General features: G+C 39.1%; 1 protein-coding gene across 1 annotated transcript in view; it reads right to left on the reverse strand.

The window, feature by feature from the left end:
- Positions 1-26,798, reverse strand: part of ddb1 (damage-specific DNA binding protein 1) — a 94,096-nt gene that overhangs the window by 26,633 nt on the left and 40,665 nt on the right. The window contains exons 8-17 of the mRNA XM_037694470.1: positions 25,788-25,871; positions 25,284-25,400; positions 18,996-19,098; positions 18,216-18,291; positions 18,023-18,131; positions 12,311-12,489; positions 9,455-9,618; positions 5,918-6,025; positions 419-626; positions 93-188 (exon numbers count right to left, since the gene is read on the reverse strand). Of these exons, the coding sequence (XP_037550398.1) occupies positions 93-188; positions 419-626; positions 5,918-6,025; positions 9,455-9,618; positions 12,311-12,489; positions 18,023-18,131; positions 18,216-18,291; positions 18,996-19,098; positions 25,284-25,400; positions 25,788-25,871 (1,244 nt within the window). The remainder of the gene's footprint in view (positions 1-92; positions 189-418; positions 627-5,917; positions 6,026-9,454; positions 9,619-12,310; positions 12,490-18,022; positions 18,132-18,215; positions 18,292-18,995; positions 19,099-25,283; positions 25,401-25,787; positions 25,872-26,798) is intronic.

Here is a 26,798-nt window from a genome sequence, read left to right on the forward strand (position 1 = left end):
TATAGGCAACAAATTGACAAACAATAAAATGAAAGAGAGAAACTGCAGAGAAATGTGTTTATTTTAAATGTCCATTTGAGGAGTGGACTGACCTCGGAGACTCATAGAGTGGAACTGTGCGGATGTGCAGTTTCTGGATTTCATCAATGGTTCCGATGGTCAAGGTGCTGTTGTTGGCCAGAGCCAGACTGTAATAACAAAAAAAAGTATTAATATTCAAAAAAGATAAGTAAATGCACCTGTCTGACAAGTGAAATTGTGGGATTGCAGTTTTCTGTAGTCCGGAGAGTAAATTTGATGCAGCTGTGTGGGCTCAAAGGTTACAGTGTTTAAATGAAAGGCTTGGAAACACAACAGAAGATCTCCATAAAGATACAAGCTGAAACACTGGCAGACAAAATGAAAAGTCTTGACGGACCTGTCGGGGTAGCCCTCAGAGTTGAGCGGACACATGTAGTTGACCTCCTTGAGGTTGACGTTGGAAAATACCAGCTTGTGGTTGGAGGAATAGATGACGGTGGGTCGATCGGAGCAGGCAAAGACGTTTGAGGTGGAGAGGGATCTGAAGGTTCTCAGCACAGTGGGCTGAGTGCCGAGGGTGACTTTCTTACGCTCGCTGAGGACACCTGGGAAAAAGGAATAAAGCTGAGGCTCATATTTAATTCTTCTCTGAAAAGTGGAGGTACTGGTTATTGCTTGGATCTGTGGAGTAATTTGCAATAGTGTTTGTCCTTGTGTGCTCAGTGAACCCCTGAGCTTTGTAAGAAAAAAAAGCATCTGCATTTTCTATGTGTCCTTGTCCTGCTTTATGTATTATTTTTGTGCAGGCAGCCATTGTAAAAGTCATATGTGTGGCTCAGTCTGTTCTTTTCTTTTGTATCTTGCCTCCTCTAACATACACTCTGTGGATGTGATCCTATGATCTGAACAAACCAAAGTAAACATGTGTATTTATAGACACGCTTAGAACATCTTTAGGTGTTCTGCTGTTTTGTTCGAATCAGTGCCAGAAGTTAACGGGGCTGAATATACTTATTGTCGAAGGAATTTACCATATTTTTCACCCTATAAGTCACTTGTACGCCAAAGCGAATTATTTATGGATTTTTTTCCCGTATTTATAAAACAATTTTTGGCTGTGATATGACAGTTTTCCATTCAATCTGACTGAAAATATTGAACACTACCATATTCAGCCGCTAGATAGCACTTGAATAATATGGAATGTCGGTGTGTCAGGTAATGGGTTAAAGTGGCTATTAATGACAAAATCAGCTTGCCATACCCTGCCACCTTCGTCTGCCTGGAGCAACCGTCAAATCAGCTTCATTTCACTGCACTGCCCCAGCGAAATGTAGCTAAGTTGATCATTAAAGTGCATTTATTAAATAAAAATTAAACTGAGACACACCTTTGCTATAAAGTTGCGCTAACAAATAATTGTTTAAGGTGGTTATTTTGTTAAATTTTGAAGAAATGCACAGCGAGTCGCCCTCTGCGCGTTCATGTTTCCGCATATCGGCTTTTGAAAATGCAGCTGATTTGACCGTCAAAGTGCATTTATTAAGTAAAAGTTAGACTGAGACACGACTTTGCTAACATTTCGAGCAAACAGATATATGTTTTCAGTGTTAATCTTGTTAATTTCTTGTTGAAGTCCTCCCGTGCACACCCCCGCGGCTGCCATTTAGCAGCCAATTGATTTTTGGCACAACACCGGCCCACATTTCTGGGTTGTCAGCGGTGACGCGTAACAAATGCGACGCCTCAGTGGTAACGCATAATAGATGTGACTTATAGAGCAAAACAACTTATTTGAGGCAGCACGGTGCATGCTCAATAATCCAGGAAGAAAAATCTAAAAAAGTTAAATCTGGTCCTCTGGACATTCAAAAAACAAAACAAAGCAAAACAACAAAAAAAAAGTAGAAACATTTCGTCTTTCGACTTCTTCAGTCTGAGGTGCTGTACTCAGCTAAGTCTTATAAATAGCACCTTCTCAGAGTGGATCAACCAGTTTTGCTGCTGACAACCAAAACCAGCTGCTCACATGATCAAGAAAGACCATCAGCCTAACAATGGATCGTTAGCACACTGATGGCTGTTTACTATTCACAGAGGGCTGAGTGATACTAGCAATCACAGTGACCGCTGGCCTGGAGATGAGTGTAGACCGCAGAGTCCTGGCCTGATGTTGTTGATCTTCTGTGCTGTACCATCCTTTTGGCCAGTGGCTGTTTAGTTTCCCCGATGTAAGACTGATCACAGCCCTCCTGACACGGAACAGCATACACAATATTACTCTGTTTGTGCCGGGGGACTGGATCTTTGGGATGAACCAGTCTTTAAACCAGCCTTAAAAACCAATGGGACGTTATGTTTAGAAAATAAACGTCTCAGTTTCTCTGATACTCCCTCAACATACGGAATGACCACTGGTCTGGGTCTGGGTTCCTTCTTTTCACCTGTTGGCTGACTGGAGTCCTGTTTGGGTTTCTTCTCTGCTTTCAGGAAGGCCCAGTTAGGATATCCACATTGCTCTAGAGCCTGTTTTGTGTAGGATTTCTCCTTCTGCCTGGCTCCTGAGCTAGTGGGGATGCTGTCTGCTCTGTGATACAGAGTCCTGATGACTCCTAACTTGTGCTCCAAAGGGTGATGGGAGTCAAACTGCAAATACTGGTCTGTGTGTGTGGGTTTGCGGTACACCTCAGTTTGCAAATGTCCTCTATCAGAGACTGAGACCTCACAGTCCAAGAAAGCCAACCTGCCATTTTTTACATCTTCTCTTGTGAACTTGATGTATTTATCCACAGAGTTGATGTGGTCAATAAAATGTTGGACTTCCTGAGATTTAATTTTAACCCAGGTGTCGTCAACATACCTGAACCAATGACTTGGTGGTGTCCCTGAAAAGGACGTCAAGGCTCTCTTTTCTACCTCCTCCATGTACAGGTTGGCAACAATAGGAGAAACTGGAGACCCCATAGCACACCCATGTTTCTGCCTATAATATTGCTCCCCATATGTGAAGTAGGTTGACTGCAGGCACAGTTTCAAGAGTTGACAGTTGTTCTGTGGAAAGTGTGGTCCTGCTGCTCAGAGTGGTGTCTGATTTTAATTTTAAACTGACCACCTCTACTGCATCATCAACAGGAATGCACGTAAAGAGTGATGTGACATCAAAAGAGACCATTGTTTCATCAGTCTCCATGATGACATCTCTCACCTTATCCACAAAGTCCATGGTGTTCTGTATGTGGTGTTCTGAGCTGCCAACTAAAGGGACGAGTACAGACGCCAGATATTTGGAAACATTGTAAGTGACAGAGTTAATCATGCTAACAATTGGTCTTAAAGGTACACCTTGTTTGTGGATTTTAGGTAAACCATACAGACTTTGATTCTGAGTTGTTTTGCTTCACCCTCTTTAATTTTGTTGTTGCGGATGGCTGATTCTGTGTCAGCCATCCGCAACAACAAAATTAAAGAGGGTGAAGCAAAACGACTCGGAATCAAAGTTTCATCCTGCCTCAGCAATGCCAAACCACCACCTTCCAAAATCAGTAGAGAGGAGAGGGATGCACTCACCACTCTTAGCAAGGACAAAAACATCATCATTCTCCCAGCAGACAAAGGAAGGTGCACAGTGATTTTGAACCAGAAAGACTATCATGAGAAGGTTATGACACTCCTTAGTGACTTAACCACTTATGAACCTCTGAAAAGAGATCCAGGAAGTGGTTACAAGAAGAAGTTGATAGATTGCCTGAAAAATTTGGAACAGGACAGAAGCTATTGACCGTATTCTGTACCACAGACTGTACCCAGGGGAGGCCACACCTAGTCTGTATGGTTTACCTAAAATCCACAAACTACTACAAATCTACTGTTCAGGTTTTAATGATTGTCTGCACACTAGAACTGAAAACAATTAAAAAACAGCAGCGATTCTTATTTGTTCATATATTTACAAGTTCCACATTTTAAAATGTGGTTTTGTTTAAGTTAATTGATTCTAAATGAATTATATTCAGTTTTATGGTTGAATGGTAAATTTGGGTTGATGGTTTGACAAAACGTGCAAGTGAACGATGTTATTTTGGTCTTTGAGAAAGTTGTTTTGCTCATTAATCACCAATAATAATGAGTCATCTATAATGGATAGCTTTTTAACACCTGACTGCACTTCACTTTTAAGTCTCATATCTTGTTAATGTCCTGATGGGTAAAGGAAGATTGATGTAACCCAAGTCCTAATTACTCATTAAATAAAGACAAAAACAGGGGGCTAAGAAATAGTTGTTAAAAAGACAAATCTAACGATTTATTCAAAATTAAATCAACGTTAAAGTCACTTTTATTAAACAGTGATAAGTAGGTACATTTACCCACCTCAATGTTAATTCACAAGTTTTAAAAACTGATGTAAATTGTTTAATGTGGCTCCTACACAACAATGTACCACTGACATGCAATCAGCCGAGTTTGATGAGTGAATGATTTCATTTCTGTGACGTCATCCAGAAATTAAGGCAACGAAGTCTTAAGAGAGCCTTCATTGCAAATGTGAAACGATAGATTTGAAATTATTCAACAGGCAGGCACCATCGATCAAAAAATAATAATAAAGACAAAAAATATTAAATTTGAGGAATATAATGAGACTACAGTCTGAATGAAAACAGAAGCCATTTGTGGAAACTCCTGCAAGGCTTTTGCTGGCTCTGCTTTACCTGTCATATCTGATTATTAAAATAACTAAACACATACATTTAAAATCTGCATGCTGCATGGTCATCATACACGGAAACTAATGTATAAGATAACACCACAAAACGGCAAACAGAACGGTTAATGAGCTAAATAACGTGAAGAATTAAATGTCTGCATTCATTTTTTTTTTTACAGATAGAAGTGACAAACACAAAATGAGACTTGCATTAGTCAATATCATTAAACTAGGGATGCACGACTTACAGAAACTACACAGCTTTCTCTGCTGTGGAATTAAAAAACTACTTTATTCTGCATGGTCTTTGTCAGTTTGGCCTGCTACCAAATGCAGATGCCAAAAAGGGACTGAAAATGATGTAACGCTTCAACTTTGATTATGTTAAATGTCAAATTTATTCATGACATTTACTATCCAACACAATGACAACACTCGAACAGTGAAAATTTGTAAATTTTCACAAATCTAAACTCAACGGCGCGGATGATGTCATAACGTGTTGGTACCGCAGGCATCCTTGTCACTTGGTTGTCGTACAAAAACAGCGCCTTTTATACCAGTGAGTTATTTTGATGGAATGGCTGATGTCCAAAATTTAACTTTATCGCTAATATCATCCGATACCATGCCGATATATAATAATATAATATATAACATATAACATAATATCGTTCATCCCTACACTAAACAATTAATTATTCTCCATCTGTTACCTAATTCATAACTGATTAATGTCTTTTCAATATGTTCAATGCAACAACTATAAAAGACTTTTCTTCAAATGAGAGGAAAATTAGTTCCCATTGAAAAAGCTCCTCTCTATGAAAAAGACATTTTATCTCGTGCTAACAGCATGAAAAAAAAGTACTTGTTTATATCAAGACTGTATAATTTGGTCACATTTGGAAGGTTGTCTTTATGGAAGCCTCAAAACGTTTTCAATAAAATCATGGCCTTTATCTTACAGGAAGGCATTAAATGACAGCAGATCAATAGCAGCTTGTGAATGAGTTTCTAAAGCCTGAAAAGATTCTCCACCATTCCACCAAAGCATCTTACTGGCAGTCATACAATTCTACATGCAAAATGCCAATGTGCCTGCCATGGAGGCACCAATCAGCCTGAAAGGTCTGAGCAGCTCACGTCTGATGGGTGCAGTGATGATGGCGGGGGGAGGCAACCTACCGGTCTGCAGGTCTAAACCGAAGTAGAAGAGCGCTCCATCTCCCAGGGCACACAGCAGGTAGTAGCTGCCTTCAAAGGTGGTCATTAGGATGGAGCGAGGGATGATTTCTGACAAACAGAAAGAAAGAAAGACACGCACACAAACAAACAAGTCTGTTATTACTTTTAGGTTAACAGCAACAGTGATAAAGTCTACAAAAATGCCTTTTTCTACTGACAGACACCTCTTTGATAAACATGTGTAAGCTGCAGGATAAAGAAAATAGATGTTTTCAGTTCCAAAGCCTTTTATTTTTCCAACTTCAGACTTGTTACATCGGTGCAGTGCTCTCCAGAGAGCAGCAGTGTTATAATAAAGTCTGTCAAAAAGAAAACGTTCATTTTTCAACTGGAATCAAATCAGAAACATAATCAATGGGGGAATAAGAACAGATCTTAAGGAAAGTGTGTAAAGCTGCAGAGAGAAAGGTCAGTTTCAGGTGACAGAACCCAAATGTCAATAATTTGAATAGCTCATAAAGTTTTTCTGCCTGAGCTGAGCACTCAAATCAGTGTTTTTCCCCAAGAAAAAGCGAACACAATTATAAAGTTTGAGCACTGAACAGCTGTCAATCAAATGCAGTGGAAAAAATGTAAGGAGCCGTTCTTCTTGGCTAAATCATTTGAATTGGAAGAATAAATCCTATCTGAGCCCGATCGCCGTGACGTGAACTTCTTCTGCACATCTTCTCATAAATACTTATTATAAGTGTTTAAATGGTACACTAAAAGCAGCATAGCTGATAAGAGCTGGTCAGGTACATGTTAGCGTAAATAATATTAGGCACTTCATGCAAGAGGTCATTTACATTATATAATTAAATTAGACGCCTTGGATTTATTCATTAGGCTTTTAAAAGTTGTAGTTTCACCACCTGTACCCTCCTCATGCAGCAAAGTCTGGCAAAGTTCATCCAAAAAAGCTGCAACCTGGTACGTATGAGAAATATCAGAGACTTTTTAAAACAACAAATAGCTGTGTTAGCAGAACTACTTTTGAGGCCAAAGCAGATGTAGTTAATGAGCGAGATGAAAGAAATTTAATGTCCCAAATAAAACCTACAAGAGAAGTTAATTTATAATTTTAATGGATGCAACATTTGGGGTTTTATCAGATCCGAGCACACAGTTTTCCTTGTTGTAAAATAAGTGTCTGCTGGCTCTGGCCTCATGATCACCAAACCATAGATGAAAAAAGTTTTATTTCTAATTCTTAGCAAAAGACCAAAACAACTGAACTAATCATAATTAACCGTCAATGTTCTGTTTTTCCACATAAGCCGTTATCAGATGAGAAAACATTTTACGAGTTTAAACATTTTCTTTCACTGTTGGGCATTTCAAATCTCGTACCTTTAAGATTATATTTAATCTTTTTCCTACACCAGGTATGAATGTGAGGACTTAGTACGATGGATTAATCAAACAACCGTTCAATCAATCCATCTTTTTCTTCTTATTAGAGACTCACCCTAACAGGCCTGCTGCAATAAACAATAAATCACTTAATCGCATGATAAATGAAAATTATCGACCTCGTTTTCATTTATCATCTTTATCGTTTCTTTGTGTCTCTCTCTTTCTACTGAAGACACTGGATGACAAAAGGTTCAACTCCGGTGCTCTTCACTGACCCCTCCCTTTTTCTTTTCTCTTTAAAATCTGTTTTAACCGTCCAAAACTGCGTTTTTGAATCGTTAAAAGCAGCTAAGCTGAGAAGCTAAGCTACGAGCTAAGCTAACAGGCCGACCTCGGGGGAAAAAACTTCTGTCTTGTCGAAGCTCCAAAATTCATGAATGAAACCTGTGCCTTCTTGTAAAAGGTTGTTTTTCTCTGAAAAAAGAAGCTGAGAACTTGTTTACTGATTTTTTTAATTAAAAACTTTGTGCGAAAATGCTATGCTAAAGAGTTCAAACCAAGCTGAGCATCCGCCACTTTGAGAACCGAAAAAAAGGAAAGAGAGACAGCCCATGTCACGTCAAGGGGCTGCCCTCCCATTTTTCTTAAAGAGACACACTGCTCGCTCCCTCACTATCCATCCTTTGGTTCCAACAGTCTTTTATACTGCCATCAGGTGGTCAAAAAAGGTACTACACTCAAAACAAATGAACCAAGATTTCTTCTTAAATTTGACAATAATTACTAATTATTGTCAAATTTTACACAATATTATTGTTTATCGCAGTAATTTCTGAGACAATTAATCGCCCAGAAAAATTTGTTATTGTGACATGCCTACACCATAACCCGTGGGAGCACTCCACCTTTTTTCTGTGAAGAACCATGGCCTCAGCCTTAGAGGAGCCCAAACTCATGCCAGCTGCTTCATACTCAGCAGGGAGTCATTCAAGGTCATGCATGGACCCATTCTAGGTGATCTCACCATTGTGCTGACTCAAGTCCCACAGGAGAACAACATTCGCAGAAGCACTCCTTCCAAGACAACGTCCAGAGACTTCAAGACAGCCAGGTAATCTGAACTGCTTCAGGTGCGTTAGTACAAAGAACAGTGAGAACCTCTTGAAGCTTGGAGTCGCAGCAAAGGGACCCGATCGTTCACAGGGGACAAGTCAAACATTAAGGGACACCGGGGGCTTGTGACGATCCCCACACTTGACCAATGCCTCTTTCCCTGGACAGCTTCACAGTTTCAACAATGGAGTTGTTCAGAGTAGGAGCCTCTCTCTAGAGTTGGGCTCCAGATCCCAAACTGTGTTGAGGTAAGTCCATCTATATCTACTTAGTCTTGTTCAACCTCACTGACAAGCTCTGGTTTTTGAGTATGGTGACGTTCATTGAACCTAAAACTGGTTTGGGATGCCAGGAATCAGAACGCCTGGGAAGCCTCCTGCCTTTTGCTCAGCTTACAAGCACCAGACGTCGACAGCTCTCCCCACAGGTGCTTATATGAGATGGCTTTCTAGATTATTTTTCTGACTTGCACCGGCCGAGCCTCAGGGGCCAAGGCTCAACAACCAGACATTCAAAGACAAGCTCCTGGCTCCTTGATGGAGCCCTGGTTGCCTTCATCTGTAATCCTCCTCTATCAAGGTCTTCATATAGCTCAAGCCTGATCCCTCCTGAGGTCAATTCACCAACTAGGTGCTGATGCCTCAAACAACATCGTACCCACTGATCATGGGGGTGCTCAAACCCCTCCACCACATTATGGTGGTGATTCTACCGAGGAGCTCCTTTGATCATTGCTTGAAATAACACTGATTATGAGAGATGGTTACAAAAAGCTTATCTTTAAGTTCAAGCAATTATAATTTATTTAAAAAAGTATTGATTTGTTTTATTTATTTTTGCTAAATTAGGTCCAAAATTCAGATGTTTTAAGATTTTTTTCTCCTTCTTTGCTTTTGCACATATCCAGAAACAGAGATGGGAAACAGAAATATGGTTTTGATCCAACTGATTGGATGTTTTCTCTTAAAGTCGGTACCAGCTCTCCCCGTTTCCTGTCTGAGAACTTCAGTCTCTCCTTTCTCTCACCTCCGCCCAGCATTTCCTTGTGCAATGGGGTGAAGCAGGGAAGTTTAAGGACGCGCGCAGAGATGTCAGTCCACAGGCCCACCGCGCAGAGCAGCGACTCGCCTCCGCCCTCCCCCAGAGGCGTGATGTCCAAGCAGGCCACCTCATGCTCCATCTCTGTGGTACTGGGGAGGAAGAGTGGACAAACACATCAGCGAGCTTCCCTGCATGTTCTGCAGAGCGTAAACTTTGAAACACGCAGCAGACTAAAATAGCTCATGAGATAATTGTGTTAGTGACACAGAGCAGAAGTTCAAATTGATTTCTAATCTCATGAGCTATGCCAATTAATAAACGTTAAAACAGATGTTGAGTCAAGCAGTGAGGTCACACTACCAAGTTATCACAGGACTATTATTATCTCAAAAACTACGATGGGATTTTATCTTCATGATTTCCATAACAACTCCTCTCTAGTGTGAGAGCACAAGCCATTTTGCACAGAATAATACTGTAGGTGTTGTAGTTCTAAGGATGCATATGTTAATTTTATCACTTATCGTACGGATTTTTACAAATATTTTGAATTCTGATTTGCGTCAAACAAATAACTGGTGTGAAATATTTAATATAGTGTCATCCGTTGAAGAAAGATTGGGTAGCATTATAGTACTTTAACTACAACAAGGTTTTAAACAGAAGCAATTCATTTTTACCCACCATTTATAAACTAGGTCTGTGTAGCTTTTACAGAATTGCATAACTTCCAGCTAAACAGGCACTTTTTGATGCCATCCAAACAGAAGTTCTCCGCTCAGACGAGACATCTTACTCAGTCTGTTTCATTATTTACAATCATTTAAAGATGCAAACAAAGACTGTGCTTGGAGCGGCCCTTGTGGCCCTGCTGCAAACATGTCTCCATCTCAGAGAAAAAAAACATCTTTGCATTCTGTTTTACTGCAATAGGCATCCAAAGACAACATAAAAGTAAACATTTATACTTGATCGTACTCAGACTGGTACACCCTGATGCTGCTCCAGGTTACATACGGTGTGCCTGAGGGCCTTCAGGCTGGGGCATAATACAAACTTATTATTCAAAATGCATCAAAATTAAAGTTATACAATGCAGAACAATAACACATTAAAAAAACAAAACTATAAATCATAAAGAAAAACAGGAAATATAGCAAATGATTCAACATTAGTGCAGCTGTTATGTTCAGAAATTTGCATATTTCATTTGTTAGCTTCTTCGTGGCTGTGGTGCAACATTAACTAAATAATTACCAAACAAGCGTTTTTCATTTGAGACAAATGTCTGCTCTAAAAAGAACCTCGTCAACTAATGGTTTAACCTGTGCAGTTTTTATACTTAAACACAAAACTGTGCAGATAAGGTGAGACTTTATGTTTCCAGTTCAAACAGTCTGATTAATTATCAAGTTGACTGTTGAATGTTTGTAGAAGTCTCATTCCAGCAAGTCAAGTCGGATTTATTTATAAAGCACATTTAAAACAAAAACTGTTACCAAAGTGCTTTAAGCCAGTGTTTTTCAAAGTGTGTGTGGGGGGAAGGGGGGGCAGAAAGCTGGAGAGAAGAAGATGGAAAAAGCAAAAATAAAAAAATTGTAATAATAATAATAAAAATTGCCAACTAGGGCAATCTGTATCTGTCATTTTCAGAAAAACACGCTTGAGAGAGAAGTTAGATTTTTTTAGTTTTGTTCTTCTGGTCAAAAGTTTGTTGAAAAGTTGTTGTTTTTTTCATTGGAAATATAATAAATTGTTTAAAATATGTTAGTTAATAACATTTTTATGCTCAGCAGTTGTAATAATAAATTGAATATAGTGAATAAAAGTTAAAGCATTCTAAAAGTAGATGTTTCTTTACATATTTTGTAGCATTTCTGGGTTTGAGACGGGGCCTCGGCCAGAAGCTAATGCTGTTTGGGGGCCACGGCATGGAAAAGTTCAAGAATACCTGTTTGAAGCTATTGCTCTGTCAGGTTTAACTTTCAGCTACTGTTTTGTCAGGTTTAGCTTTAAGCTGCAGGAGAAAGTGAGCAATCATCCCTCACACACTGTATACATTTTATAGTGATTATTGTAGTGATTGTAGCTGAACTCTCTCTCACTCTGTGAGGAGGAGACTTTGAAAAGCTCAAATGTACAAATTTCATGAACACAGACGAGTTTTAAAGGAATCAAGAAAGACCGAGGCAAGAATTCAACAAGAAGCTCCGGTACTGACGACAAATTCAAAAATAAAACGAGAAAAAAACTTTTCTGTGAAAACACAGAGTGAACTGTACTAAACAGTGTGAACAGTAGCTACATGCTAAACTTAGCAAAACTGTACCTTAAGTTAAATCTGAGAAAACAGTAGCAAAATGCTAACATTATCAAAACAGTAGCCAAAAGCTAAACCTAACAAGACAGTAGCTGAAAACCAAACCTGACAGAGCAATAGCTTAAAGCTAAACCTGAGAAAACAGTAGCTGAAAGCTAAATCTAAGAAAACAGTAGCTGAAAGCTAAACCTGACAGAGCAATAGCTTAAAGCTAAACCTGACAAAACAGTTAGCTGAAAGCTAAATCTAAGAAAACAGTAGCTGAAAGCTAAACCTGTCAGAGCAATAGCTTAAAGCTAAATCTGACAAAACAGTAATTTCAAAAGGTATAAAAGTTACAGAAACCAAACATCAAAGCGTTAATGTCCTGAATGAACTGAACAGTTTGAAACCTGAATGGGTAAAATAGATGAAAGCACGCTGAAGTAGAGTTCAGAAAAAGACAAAAGAAACTATAAAGAGAAACAATAACGTGGCTCAGCAGTCACACCTGTATGTGTGAGACCTGGACTGTGTCCTACCTGATCTGTTTGAGTTTGCCGGCTAAGATCTGCAGGTAGAACAGGGCCCGTCCCACAGCGAGCACTACTTGTGTGTGGTTGCACGCAGCCACGCTGATGTTTTTCCCCTGCGGCTCCTTCCACTCACTCACCAACGCCTTGCTGTCCTGAAGCACCAGGCGCACAGAGCCTGATGTGATCTGAAAGGACAAAGGTTTTTCTCTTTGGAGAAACGGAAACATTTCTGGAAAAAGGCAGCAGCTATTAAGACGACAGTCAAACTATGTAAAATGATTTATGCTGTGTATTTAGTCACAATTGCAAATCTAACCTTCTGTAAGGATGGTTTTAATTCAATCTTTTTTTGTAAAACAGATTTGTTTATTCTAAAAATGTATTTAAAAATAATTCCTATTAAATCTCTCCAGTGAATTAAGCTGTTGCATCCAGGAGATGTTCAAATGGTGTTTGAAAAGAACAAGGTGACTTTCTGCAACGCTGGTTGAGCAAACAGAACCTGAATGTTCAAAAAAGGATAAAATGTTGAATATGAGTCCAAGATAAACAAAAGCCTGGGCTGACATCGTGTTTACTAGACACGGTACAAATTTTATTCCGTTAATGAACAATTTAGTACCATCATTGCAAGAATAAGTTGAATAATAGTGAAAGTGCTATGTGTTGTCATCAATGCATGTTCCCATACAATGATGAAATTTGTGCTACACATTTAACCCATCACACACCAGTGGAGCAGCGGGCACCCCTCCCCTTGACAAAAAAATAAATAAATCACAGAAGAGAGCACCCTGCCAAGGTACGTAAACTAGGGGAAACACTGCTTGAGAATATCGCACCTCTGTTTTTGATAAAATGCAAACTCAGAATTTAACATTTTATAATTTAAAATAAGCCACAAACTAATAAAAAGGCAAGAATTTAAAGAAACTATCCAGAATCTACAAAAACCTCATTAAAAGACTACTGCTGGTACAAAGAAGAGTCCAACTACAAATCGAGGTGTTGAACTTTTGGGGGGTAAAAAAAAAAGAGCAAACAATGTGGTGCAGTAATGAGATGTGAAACTAGCATATTTTCAACGTAAGATCCTGAACAGAATCCTTGAAATCAACTGCAGACCGCAGAAAACTAAATGGTTCAATTTCTAATGATTGTGTTGGTTTGCAGTCGGAGGCTGTTCAAAGAGACAGAAGTGGGTTCAGTTTTTGTGAATGTTAAAGATGTTTTTCTTCGGTGTTACATTACAACACACCGATAACGTCAACCAGCAGTGTTAGATGATTTCTTTTGTTTGTTTCTGTTTTGTGCCAAACTCGGGGCTCTGTGAGCGACCTCACCACAACGGTGCTTTTAGCATGAAGCCACTATCTGCAGGCTGATGTGCTAAAAACAAAAAAATGCTTAACAGGCCGTTTTCAACGTTACAACAATGCTAAATTTGCAGTTTAACACAACTTTCTTAATTAGCGCTAAGCATCAAGTATGGCCGATTTAGCTGATATTGAGTAACAAAACAATTTTAGGCACAATTAGGAATTGTGTCAAGGGGATTGTGTTGAACGAGCTGGGAAATCAACCTTTGAACATTTAAAGTAGTGATTTTGAACATCTGAACAGAATTTCACGGCTATATATTTCTTTCAAACCACAAATATAGCTAATATAAATAATTTGGAGTTATTCTAAGGAAAAGAAAACAAAAGTAGAAGAAAGACGGCACAAATGATTATGATTTTTGTCTAGGGACTCCCAGTGTATTTTGCATTCATCAACTTATTTAGGTCTATTGAGATTTCAATCTGGACCTAAGTGGCAAACAGTTAATTTGATTGAGCGGTGTGTTGATCTAAAATTGTGTTTAGGCCAATTGCTCATTCATTTCCACATCCAGTAGTCTTTAGCTTTCTGATTCCCCCTGAGAGGAGGCATTTTCTGACACGCTGCATTGTTTACCCCCCTGCGTTTTTTTAGATTTTAGCGATAACGCACCGAGTAGGCTGGCACAGTTGACTTGCTCGAACTCATTTAGCAGAATGAGCTGCATACAGTTTTTACTGCGAGGTTAATTAAAAAGAGCAGAGCCCAGGCACACAGTGTATGTGCACGATGATGGGCCAAAATAATGAGCCACAACAAGGCTAAAGGCTGCAGAAGGCTGCAAAGTCAGCCATTAACTCATTGGGTTTGGCACTAAAAGCAATACTTTTATGATGCATGTGGTCCTTTGATTCATTGCTTATAAATAAGTATCACTATGTCTACAGTTTCTAATGTAAATATATTATACATTAATAGAAAAAAGACCGAAACTGTAAATTTCTAAAATCTATCATTCGTACTCAATTAATTCCAGTACTCCAAGCTATTTCTACCACAGTACTTTGATTTAATTGCTTATTCCCAAAAGGAGAAGGCAGACAAACATGTTATTGCCTGTGTCTGTGTTCATGTGTGTCAACCCGTGTTGACGTTAACCCAAATCAAAGTGACCACCACAGCCAAAAGCTCTGAAGACTCGAAACTTGCTACAACTCAGTCACTTTTACAGATATGACCTAAAGTTTTGAGGTGATAGCTGAGACTGATTCACAACACATACCTTGAGTGCAAACAGATTATGCAACATCTATAGATAAAGTTTAAAACATCTCTTGAACAACTGGACAGATTTTAATGAAACTTTTGGGAAAAAACATGGATATACTGTAGAGCTACAACTAGCTACTCTTTGGAACCAGCCTCATTAAATATGGTTGCCACAACCAACTGCCTGTAAAAAACACTAAAATGTTTAAAATGAAAAACTGTAAACTATACAGGTAGTGGATGCAGCTGAGAGTCCATCACAACCCTTAACTCTACACGTCGCACAACATCTTTGCCTAAGATTTTTGCGTTGCCCATTACAGTCAAACCTGCTTTTCTTTTGGCAACAGATCGCACAAAACACTGAAAAGATTTTAATGAAACTGAAATAACATCAAAGTTCATGCGCAATAATCCAGGTAAAAGACCAACAATGTTCAGTCAGGTCATCTGGACGGTTTCTTTCTTTTTTTTTTTTTGCCGAGACGTTTGTTCCTTCATCCAAAGGACTTCTTCAATCTGAGAAGCCACCAAGCAAACTGATTCATACGTACAGCAAAACGTATTTTCTACCGTACACGCTGCTCCGGCCTATAGGTCGCTTCAGCCCATATTTGTCTAATAAAGTGGAAAAATCCATAAATATGTCGCTTCGCCATATACGTCGTGTCTATTATGCGTCACCGCTGACGCATGGCGTTTGTTGCGCGTTACCGCTGACGACCTGGAAATGTGGGCCGGTGTTGTGCCAAAAATCGATGGGCTGCCAAATGGCGACCACGGGAGTGTGCATGAGAGGACTTTAACAAGAATTTAACAAAATTAACACTTAAAAACAATTATTTGTTTGCTCAAAATTATAGTAAATGTTTGTCTCAGTCTAACTTTTGCTTATTAAATGCACTTTGACGGTCAAATCAGCTGTTTTTCAAAAGCCAATACGCGGAAGTAAACGGATGCATGCGACGAGTCGCTGTGCAAATTTAACAAGATAAACACCTAAAAACAATCATTTGTTTGCTCAAAATTATAGTAAATGTGTGTCTCAGTCTAACGTTTGTTAATAAAAGCACTTTAATGGTCAAGTTAGCTGAACTTCAAAAAGTTTTGCTGCTTCGGTGCTCCGGGAACCCGCAGAGGGGAAAAAAAAGGAGGAACACGCCTCGTTTCTTCAAAATTTTACAAGAAAAGCACCTAAAACAATAATTTGTTTGCTCAAAATTATAGTAAATGTGTGTCTCAGTCTAACGTTTGTTAATAAATGCACTTTAATGGTCAAATTAGCTGCATTTCAGCAGGGTGGTGCAGATGGTGTGAGTCGGTCCAAGCAGCGAGCAGAATGAAGGTGGCAGGGTATAGCAAGCTGATTGAGTCATTAATAGCTGGTGAAGATTCTCAGTCATCCAGGACATGGTAAATTCAAAAAAGTGCAAGACAAAAACAATACAGTAAAAAGTATAATAAATAAAGTCCAGTTGTTTTTGTCTTGAACTTTTTTGAATTTGTCATTATAGCCACGTTTACCTATTACATGATACAACAGCATGCCATACTTTTACTACTCTGCTCCCATCAAGTGGCTGAAAGTGGTACAACTCAATTTTGTTTTTCCAGTCAGAATGAATGAAAACGGTCATATCTCAACCAAAAAAATGGTTTATAAATATGGGAAAAATCCATAAATATGTCGCTTCGGCCTATAAATCACAGGGCATGCAAATTATGCAAAAAACTGTGACTTACAGAGTGGAAAATACGGTACTCCATAGTGGGAAAAAACTGTTTTTAACTAGTTAATGCTAAGCATCTTAGCACCAGCAAACTGTTTTTCCCCACTATGGAGTACGCTACTTGTGAGAATCAGGTTTGTTTGTTGGTGGATCCTAAAATTGAAGAAGTCCTTTGGATGAAGGATGAACAGACTGTTTTAATGAAAGTTTAAAAATATTAAACCTCTAAGATACTAACTCTGTATGAGCTCATAAAGCAAGAATGGAGTAAAAGCCTTAAAAAAGAAAATAATGCATTTTCCCCCAGAGTAAATTATGAATTTTCATTGAAACATACAAGAGATAAAAAAGCATTTTTAGCATTAAAATGTGAAGAGGGTTGTCATAACAACCTAAAGATTAATGGCTAAGGTCTAACTTTAGGCAAAATTCCCAGCAGGTCTCATCTTCATTTAAAAAAAGCAGACAGAAAGTTGAATTTAAATGAAGTACAATATCCATCACAGGCAAGTGTAAAGTACACAGAGTCTTTTTGCGTCCTTCATCCTCAGGAATGCCACTCTCAATCATTTATGATTCTGCTTGAGCAAAGTATATCTTATGAAATAGCAAAAGGTCTGAATAAAATTTTAATTTTGAGGGATAACTTTGAATTTTTGAAATTAGAGGACATTTTTGGTTTGAATTGCAGTATAAATACTTTGAGTCTGATCCAGCAAAGTTCAGTCAGGCCATCTGGATGGTTTCTTTTTTTGTTCAAACATTTCGTCCTTCATCCAAAGGACTTCATCAGTCCAAGGAGGCACCACAAACTGAGTCCCACAAGCAGCACACCCACATAGTGGACCAACCAGTTTGCTGGTGGTAAGATGTTTTCTGAGGCCCGCCCTCTCCCCCGTCGACTCCTCTGAAGCAGCCATAGCCAAAGTGGTTCAGAACATCAAAGGTCATGCTCAATAATCCAGGTAGAAAATCCAAAAAAGTTCAGTCAGGTCATCTGGACGGTTTCTTTTTGTTGAAACATTTCGTCCTTCATCAAAACTGAACTTTGATGTTTTGAACCACTTCGGCTATGGCTGCCTCAGAGTTGACGAGGGAGAGGGCGGGCCCTAGAAACCATCCAGTAAACTGGTTGGTCCACTATGTGAGTGTGCTGCTTGTGAGACAGAGTTTGTTGTGGATGCTTGAACTGATGAAGTCCTTTGGATGAAGGGCGAAACGTTTCAACAAAAAAAGAAAGCGTCCAGATGATCTGACTGAACTTTGTTGGATTTTCTACCTGGATTATTGAGCATGAACTTTGATGTTTTGGATCAGATATTTTTCAAAACAGACATCAAACTGGTGTCTAACTGAGAAATGTGCTGTGTGTTTTAGTGTGTGTATGTGTACAAACTTGAATAAGTTGTTGGTGTGCGACGTTCCCACAATAAAATGTTTGCTGGTTGTCCACAAAGCCCGGCAGCTCAGTTTCCTCAACCTCCTCACCACTCAGCATCAACACTCTGAGGGAGAAAAACACACACTCAGTGTTGAGCAATCACAATGGATGCCATACTAATCTGGCATGCTGCACAGCAAGCGCTTACCGGGTCTGACCCACGAAAGACAGTACCAGCATATCATCCGTCTCCCTGCCAGCTTCAGATCGAAGCGGCCACAAACCTAGAGAATTGGAAAACTCAGAGCTATTAAAGAAAGTTATTTTCTGCGACACAACAACAGAAATGAAGAATCCAGCCAGGAGCCAGTCTTTAACCGTTCCATCTGTTCAATGCAAACATGCTAGAAGATAAACAGGTTGCAGATTCTTCTCAGAAAGTCATTGATTGGCTAAGTGAATAATTGTCCCTCATCAAAAGGCCAGGGGCAGGAGCCAGCAGCTGGGACTTTTAGGGCTGAGCGTGTCAATAAACAGCTGAGGCTGAACAAGTACGAGCAGACCTTTTACTGGCCCGCACGTCTTATTTAAGCATCAAACAAATCCTTTGAGGGGAACTTGATTTTGTAGGATTAAGAGGTCGTTAAAATCCGATGGCATTTCTCTATTTGACTGTTTAATGCAGCATACACCGGAGAGCTCTTTGCTTTACTAAATGAAAACAAACGTCGCCAAACCTAACACTGGCAATCATCCTGGCATTTTGAAAGTAACAAGCCGAGACCTGTGACACGAGCACCATCTGCTCGCATCCGTGTGCCGAGCCTGGATGAGCAACAGCTGGCACGCTGGCTGGTGAGGTGAGCAGATGTGCAGGTTGAAGTGGCTCTGCTGTGAAGTCAGTCGAGTATTAGGGGCTAGGTAAAGTCGGGACTTGAGAGGAAGTTGTCAGAAGACACACAGAGATACACAGACGGAACAAGCAAACCTTTGATTCCCGGTAGGTCGATGCTGGCGTGCTCGTGAATCCCAATGCCGTTCCGAATGATCCGAAGAGAGCCCTCTTTGAATGCACCTGAGCATGTTACCAGCTGGAATCCACAAAGACAGACAAGGACATGGAGAGAGATACAGGATTTTTTTTATTTTATTTTATGGCTGGCTCTGTCATACATGTGTCACTGATGTTTTTACTCTTCAATTTTCAGATAACTTGTTTTTTTCCCTATTACTTTAAATTTAAAAGACACAAACAACCTAGATTTTAATTTATACTATCAATAAATCCATCTTTGACATTCATTATAGATACTGAAAGCTACAGACTTTAATCTCTGAAAACTGAGCACTAATTACAGACAATTAAACTTATTGACGTTAGCAAAAAGGAAAACTAATGAGGCAAATCATTAGCAATCAGACTCTCATCCACTGGTTTAGTTTGATGGAGATGAATCAGGATAGATTTTCTTGCAATGAGTTCATCTTTAATGCCTCAAACATACAAACTGCCCAACGCAACGTTATCAATATTATAATAATAGATCAACTGCAGAAAGTCATAATGTTGCTTGCGTCAATGTGTGTGCATATTCATTTGTCTATTAGAAATATATGTCGTTAACCACAGGATGGATTTGAATAAAACTCTCAGAAAATAAATACCATAATTCATGGTCTATAAGCTGCTACTTTTTTCACAGGCTTTGAACTCCAAGGCTTATACAACGCAGCAGCTAATTTATGGATTTTTATTTTTAATGGGCTGACGAGCTTCCTGCTGCCAAAAACATTTAGCTTCGTTACACTCGAGCACTCGCATAGCTGCCCAATACACGTCTCTCTTTGGGGGTGGGTCCTCGTGAACACCACAGATCTTCATGACAACTACCTCTTTGACTCATAGTTACTCTACTGAATGACCTAACACAAACTAACACATAAACTAGGCTAACAAGAACAGACTAGTAATCGCGAAAAGAACAATGCTAAACAGCTCACTAAAAGGATTAACAATGAACGTAAATTTTACCCAGAATCCCTCTATGAGGCCATATGATCAGCAGTTGACCACAATAAAACCAATTAGGTAGTCTCAATGAGTCACGAGGAGGGGCCCCCCCCCCACCCCCACCCAGGGAGATGTGTATTGATGAAACTATCTGTATAAATTAAGGTAAAAAATAAATAAATGAATAAATAATCTGACCAGTGAAATAACCGAACAGGTCACAGTTGAACCATTGAAACAGGGAGGAGAGGAGAGAGTGGAAGGAGGATTCCCCAGCATGTGCAGAGCATGTGAGTCTCACATGCTCACAGAGCAATTTTGCTCCAAAGCACAAGATTGCAGCAGGAGGAATATAGCAATCAATGACTTCCTGGTGGTCTGCTGTATTTTTTTTTAACCAGCCATGTTACCGGCACCGTTCAGAAAAACAAAAAAAATTGACTGTACATATTTATGTATGTTACCGGTACATATTGTAGCATTCTTTGGTCCATTGTGGTTGACTGCCGGTCACAAGGCCTCAATTTATGTTCATTGCTAATCATTTCGGTTAGCTGTTTAGCATATTTTTTAGAGATTAGTCTGTTCTTCTTAGCCTAGTTTGTGTTCATTATATGCCATTCCGTAGAGTAACCATGAGAGAGGGAGGTAGTTGTCATGAAGACCTGAGGGGTTCACTCTGTCTCTGTGTGTTGAACAGTAAGATAAAGTCTATAAGACGCCATCTGGTGGTTCATTCTTGGTCTACGACAAGAGCTGTACATCTCTGTCAGTAGCTGTGCTCATGTTACAATGTGAACACCCACAGCTTATACACAAGCACGGCTTATATGTGTACAAAAAAGTTTGTTTGTTTTGTTTTGTGTGTGTGTGTGCAACTTATATTCGGGTACGCTCATAGACCGGCAATTACGGTAATGGATGTGCATCTAAAGCTGATTAACTTTAGGAATCCACCCAATTCAAGATGGCCACCACACTAAGCCAATACAAAAACGGCTACACCTCAGTCAAGTTTAAAGCTACGAAGCTAGGATGTGGTGTGGGAGTAGCTGAGATCCACCCCAACATATATGTTGAGCAATAACAGACCACACAAGTTCTCGAAATATCGCATGTGTGTGTGCATGAAAATGTTTTCTAGATTTGACAAAAACAGCTACAATTCCATCCCCTCCAGTGTTTCCCCTAGTTTGCTCGCCATGGCGGGGTGCTCATCTCATCCATGATTTTTTGCTGATGGGGGGACGGAGGCATGTCTGAGCGTATCTTGTATTAACAGTTTTTGAGCGGGGGGGGCAGGGGGCGTTCAACATGAGGGAAGAGGCTATGTGAGTGCTGCCTTTGGCTTTTTAGCCAGAGCGCCTGTATTTTGCGCTGCTAGCTTAGTGATATGTCAGTGCCGGGTGGGGGTGGGAGGGGCAAGTTCAGTTTGGTAGGCGGGGTGCTCAGTTCTGTTGACGGGGTGGGGCACCCCGCCTGTATAATGGTAGGGGAAACACTGCCTTCTCATAATAAAATAATCTCAGTTAAAAACTCTAGCATAAAGGGTAATATGGATTCCTTTGACGTACTGCTAGGCCTTTAAGCCTTTTCTTGTCATGCACAATGAAGGCATAAATATTACTGGTGAATGAGGTCAAAGTAAAGCTTCTCATTAAGAAACTTGACAGAGGTTAAGAACCAACATCCTGAAGGTTAATAATTGTGGTGTCAGTGCAGCCTCACTGGAGTGTGCACCAGAATGTTATTTATTCATCCAGTCACGCTGCAATAACAGGATTATTACCAGAGCTCACATAATCTCACCCTGTGCCACCTGCCACCCAACAGTTTCACCCTGATGGAAAAAGTCACAATGAACCTGGCAACCCATTTAATTCCACCCGAGCTTGTTCTCGAATGCCTTCCTGCGCTGGACTCTCACGTGACGTCCAGCCTCCTGATAATCTTCCCAGCTCTGTTTATATCTTATGTAGGCACATCTGTCACCATAATCTTGAGGCTTGACTGCACTGCTCTTTCTGAGACAGGTCAGGTTTCATTTCATTCTGCAGTTTATGAATCAGTCTCCCAACAGTTTTGGAATGTGTCTTCATCAATTATCTACAGATTTGCAGCAAATGGCAAATTAAAACAACTGGGATTAGATTTTAATTTTGGACGTCAACAGAATAAAACGAATTAGACACAGTGTGCATGTGCAAGCAGTCGTTGGCTGATGGTGTGCTGGTCTGTGCCCAGCTAAGTGGCTTGATGCTCTTATGGACCGATGCCTCTGGAATCATTCAGTGCCCTGAAGCTTGTTGTCTAATCCAGCCAACAAAATCTAAATTTGATTGGTTCATCTCCCACTGCTTCACAGATTTGATACAAAAAAAAGACAAATAATTAATTTATCAAACTCTGCAGTAGTTTTGGAAAAACATGCTAAAGGCATGAAAGACAATCCATCAAAAGTTGAAGCATTTCCAACCCCAATTCTGACAAAGTTGGGATGTTCAGTCAAATGTTTAAAAACAAAATGCAATGATTTGCAAATCTAAATTCACATTATATATTACAGTCAACATATCACATTACTGAACTAAGAAACTGTACTATTGAAAAAAATGATAATTTAGGAGATTAGGGGAGCAATAAATCTCAAAAAGGCAATAAAAGTAAATTGTATGCAATTAAGATAATTGACAATAGGTCAGTAAGAGAATAAGGTAAAAAATTAAAAAAAAGCATTAACAAGAGGCTGAATCACCAGTCTGTGAAAAACTGCTTCTAAAATTATTAAAGCAATTTCAGAATAATGTTCCTCAACGGAAAACTGGGAATAGTCACAATATTCCATCATTTACAGTTCATAATATCGTCAAAAGATTTCAAGAGCCTGGAGAAACCTCTGTGCAAAGAACAAGGCCAGAAACCAGTTAGACCGTAGTGATCTACTGGACGTCAGCATTAAAACCTTTATTTAAAGCAGGCCTGATTCTGTTCTGAACATCACTGCATGGACCCGGGCACACTTCCACAAAACCTTGTCTGTAAACACATTTCACTATGTCACCCACAAATGCTGGTTAAAGCTCTATCATGCAAAAAAGACACCACAAGGGAACGCCATCCAGAAATGTCTTCTCTAGCAGAAAACTCATTTTAAAATGGACAGAGGCAAAGTGAAAACCTACTCTGTAGCCAAATAAAACAAAACTTTAATTTATTTTAAGAAACCACAGACACCGTGTCCTTTGAAGCAAAGAGGAGCAGTGCTATCCAGCCTGTCATCAGTGCATAGCTTACACATCTGGAAAGGAACCATCATGGCAGAAAGGTATACAGGTGCATCTCAAAAAATTAGAATACTGTGAAAAAGTTCAATTTTTGTTGTCAATCATGTACGTACAGCAGCTGCACGTCACGCTAACCGGAGCGTTAATGAAGGTCACTATAGGCACTACTTGTATTTTTATTTTAGAGGGAAACATTTCAAGCCTTTATTTCATGTCATTTTGATGTTCATGGTTTACAAATAACAAACAAAACCTAAATTCAGTGACTCAGAAAATTAGAATATTGTGAAGAGGTTCAATATTGTAAACTCCTGGTGTCACACCCTGATCATCACACCTGGACATGAGCTACAAATGTCTCATTCCTCAAGTCCAGACACTCCTGAACCAGAGACATGGTCATGAGGCCCTTACCTGCTGAGGAGACAAAGAACTGGACTACTGCTCAGTAGTCCAATGTCCTCTGCTGGTTCTCGTCCACTGGGTTTTCTGAAGTCTACAGTCATCACAGCATCTACCAGGACATTTTAGAGACTTCATGCTTCCTTCTGCTGACGAGCTTTATGGAGATGATTTCATTTTCCAGCAGGACTTGGCTCCTCTCCACACTGACAAAGTTACAAAAACTGGCTGTGGAGTATTTTAATTTTCTGACACTGAATTTAGCGTCTTTATCTGTAAGCCACAATCATCAAAATTACTAGGGGAAAAAGGCTTGAAATATTCACTCTATGTATAATGAATCTTTGAGTTTTATATGAGTTTCACTTTCTGAAATGATTGACAAATTAAACTTTTTCACAATATTCAAATTTTTTTAGATTCACCTGTACACAGGTTGTATGAATAATATGAATAATATTTGTTGCCATCCAGATGAGTTCTTTTTCAGGGAAGGCCTTGCATTTTTCAGCAAGACAATGTTAACCTAATACTGTATCCATTACAACAACAAATCTTTGTGTTAGAAGACTCCAGGAACTAAACTGGCCTGCCTGTAGTCCAGACGTCTCACCAGTTAAAACAGATTTGGTGGAACATGAAATGAAAAGTCTAGCAAAGCAGACCCAGGACAGCTAGAATCAGACACCAGTGGAACAACTCTCCATCCAAAAAGTCCAACTGGTCTACTCAGTTCCTAAATTAGAACAGGGAGTGGGAAACATGGCCCTGTCCCAATTTCTTTCAGATGTGCTGCTTTCTTCAAATTGTAAACTACTATGTGTTCTAAAAATGGTTCAGCTTCTCAGTTTAAACATTTGATATGTTTTCCACGCTTCATTGTGAAAAATACATGCGTTTATGCATTTGTGTAAATCATTACATTTGGTTTTTGTTAACATTTTACACAATGCCTCAGCTTTTTCAGGATTGGGGCTGTAACAAATATTTTGTATTCATATATTTGATATTTCAATAAAAATAAATTACCAAGGGGAAAAATACAAAAACGAGTCTGCCTTTTAACTGTGACATTCAGATGCTGTACAGTTTGTACCGCATTAATTTCACCACACACATTGTTTGACATTTGCTGTAGGTAAACAAAATTAACCCCACAGCAGTGCTGGGGAAGATAGATTATTAGAATACACGCAGACAATCGAGGCGAGGTCTTTAAAGTTTCAAAGGGCGTAGGAATATTCAGAGGAAATTACCCGAGTAGTCTGATTTTTGCAGTAAAGCATGAAAAACAATAGAGTTTTTGCACTACAGATGAATTTTAACATTAGATATCAACGTGATTCAAATCAATCAATGCTCCATGCAGCAATAGGCGCATTTTCTGTGTTCAGGAGTCACGTGCAAGATTAAAGCCTGCACAAATAAACTCAAAAGTATATTTTAAAAGTCATAATATCTTATTTAAAGCTTGTTGCATCAGACAACATTAGGAAATGGACACACAGAATCGGCAACACAAAAGCTGTCGATTGCTAAGTTAAGTTTATGTCAAATACGGTGCATTACTGTTGTTTACCTGGCCCTGGCCCTGCCTCTCCAGGTCCACCACACACATGTCCACAATAGGCCCCAGATTGGTGAACGTCTCCATCACCGTTACATAAGAGCCCTGCTCGTTGCTGTCCACGTTGAGCTGCAAAGAAATGAAAGGTTTCTTTTAAAAAGTGATTGACAAAATAAATTGGACAGCAAATGCCTCATTTAGTATTTTGTACAAAATCAGTCATGTTGAATGTCAAGCAACTCATAACAAGCTTTAAAAACACTTCTCAGAAATGAAAAATATACTTCAAAATGAAAGACCAAGCTTCTACAATTTGTTAATAAAATGTTAGTAAAGCATTTGCAAATGTACAAAAACCACAAAAGTTACACAGTGAATAAAAACGTTTTAAAATTAGCCAAGCTAAATGCATTTTCTTGATTTTTGCCACCAAAATCTTGTTGTAAAAAAATAAAAATGTCATGTTTTAAGATAAATTCTGCACTTGTGTCCAACTGTGTTCATTCTCCTGCTTACCTTCACAAGCTGGGAGTCTCCCAGTCTGGAGCCCACGAACACCACACCGTTGTCCAAGTAGGTCAAACACTCGGCAATAGACGTCTGTCAAGGATGAAAATATTAACAAATATCTATCTCTTTAACAAGCAATAAATAAATAACATTTCCCAGCTTCCTAAGTGACACCTTGTTTAAGAATTTGAAAACATTTTCAAAGATAATTGCAGAATTATTTTGGCACATTGCCATAAAGATGCACCGATCCGATATCAGTATCGGTACCAGTACGGATATCGAGAACAATTCTTGAGCGGGTATCGTGACAATGTGACTGACCCGAAACGACGGGAGCTGATTGCTGTTTATTTTAAATATCTGCCAAACAAGCTAGTGAAGTTATTGTTTTATTCTCTTATTTCAACTCCTATTATTTATTTTTACATTATATTTAGAATTCCTGAACCATTTGAAAAGTTTGATGAAGTTTATTTTTTTCATGCTTGACCAAAGTTGTTAACCTATTGTTTTTGTCAGTTTCAGTATCTTTATTATTTATTTTACACTGGATGTTATACTCATAACTGCACTGACTGAACAAATTAAAGTTGTGTTGTTTTTGCATGTTTGACCAGGCTTGTGAAGCTATTGGTGTGTTGTGTGCTGTACTGGTGCAGAGTTTTCAATACATTTGTAATTCAGTACATTTATGTCTGCGTTTAAAAAAAAAATAAAGTTTTAAGTTAATTCAGCACGGTTTTTCTGTATCATATCGGCAACGAATCGGTATCGACCAATACTAAACCCCAGATGTCTGTATCGATATCGGAAGAGGAAAAAGTGGATCCCTAATTGCCATAATGAAAAGGTTTTTTCAACTCAATTCCCCATTAAAGAGAAATCCTTTTTGTTGTCGAATTACTTGACACACTTAGCACTACAAACAGCAGACACAACACCGTTCAGCTAAATTATGCTAATATTTACGGTTTAATCATTCATCAAATATTAGTGCACCTAACTTTACTATCC

This window comes from Nematolebias whitei, chromosome 2 (assembly GCF_014905685.2).
Source record: "Nematolebias whitei isolate Nwh7 chromosome 2, NemWhi1, whole genome shotgun sequence".
Taxonomy (NCBI): Eukaryota; Metazoa; Chordata; class Actinopteri; order Cyprinodontiformes; family Rivulidae; genus Nematolebias; species Nematolebias whitei.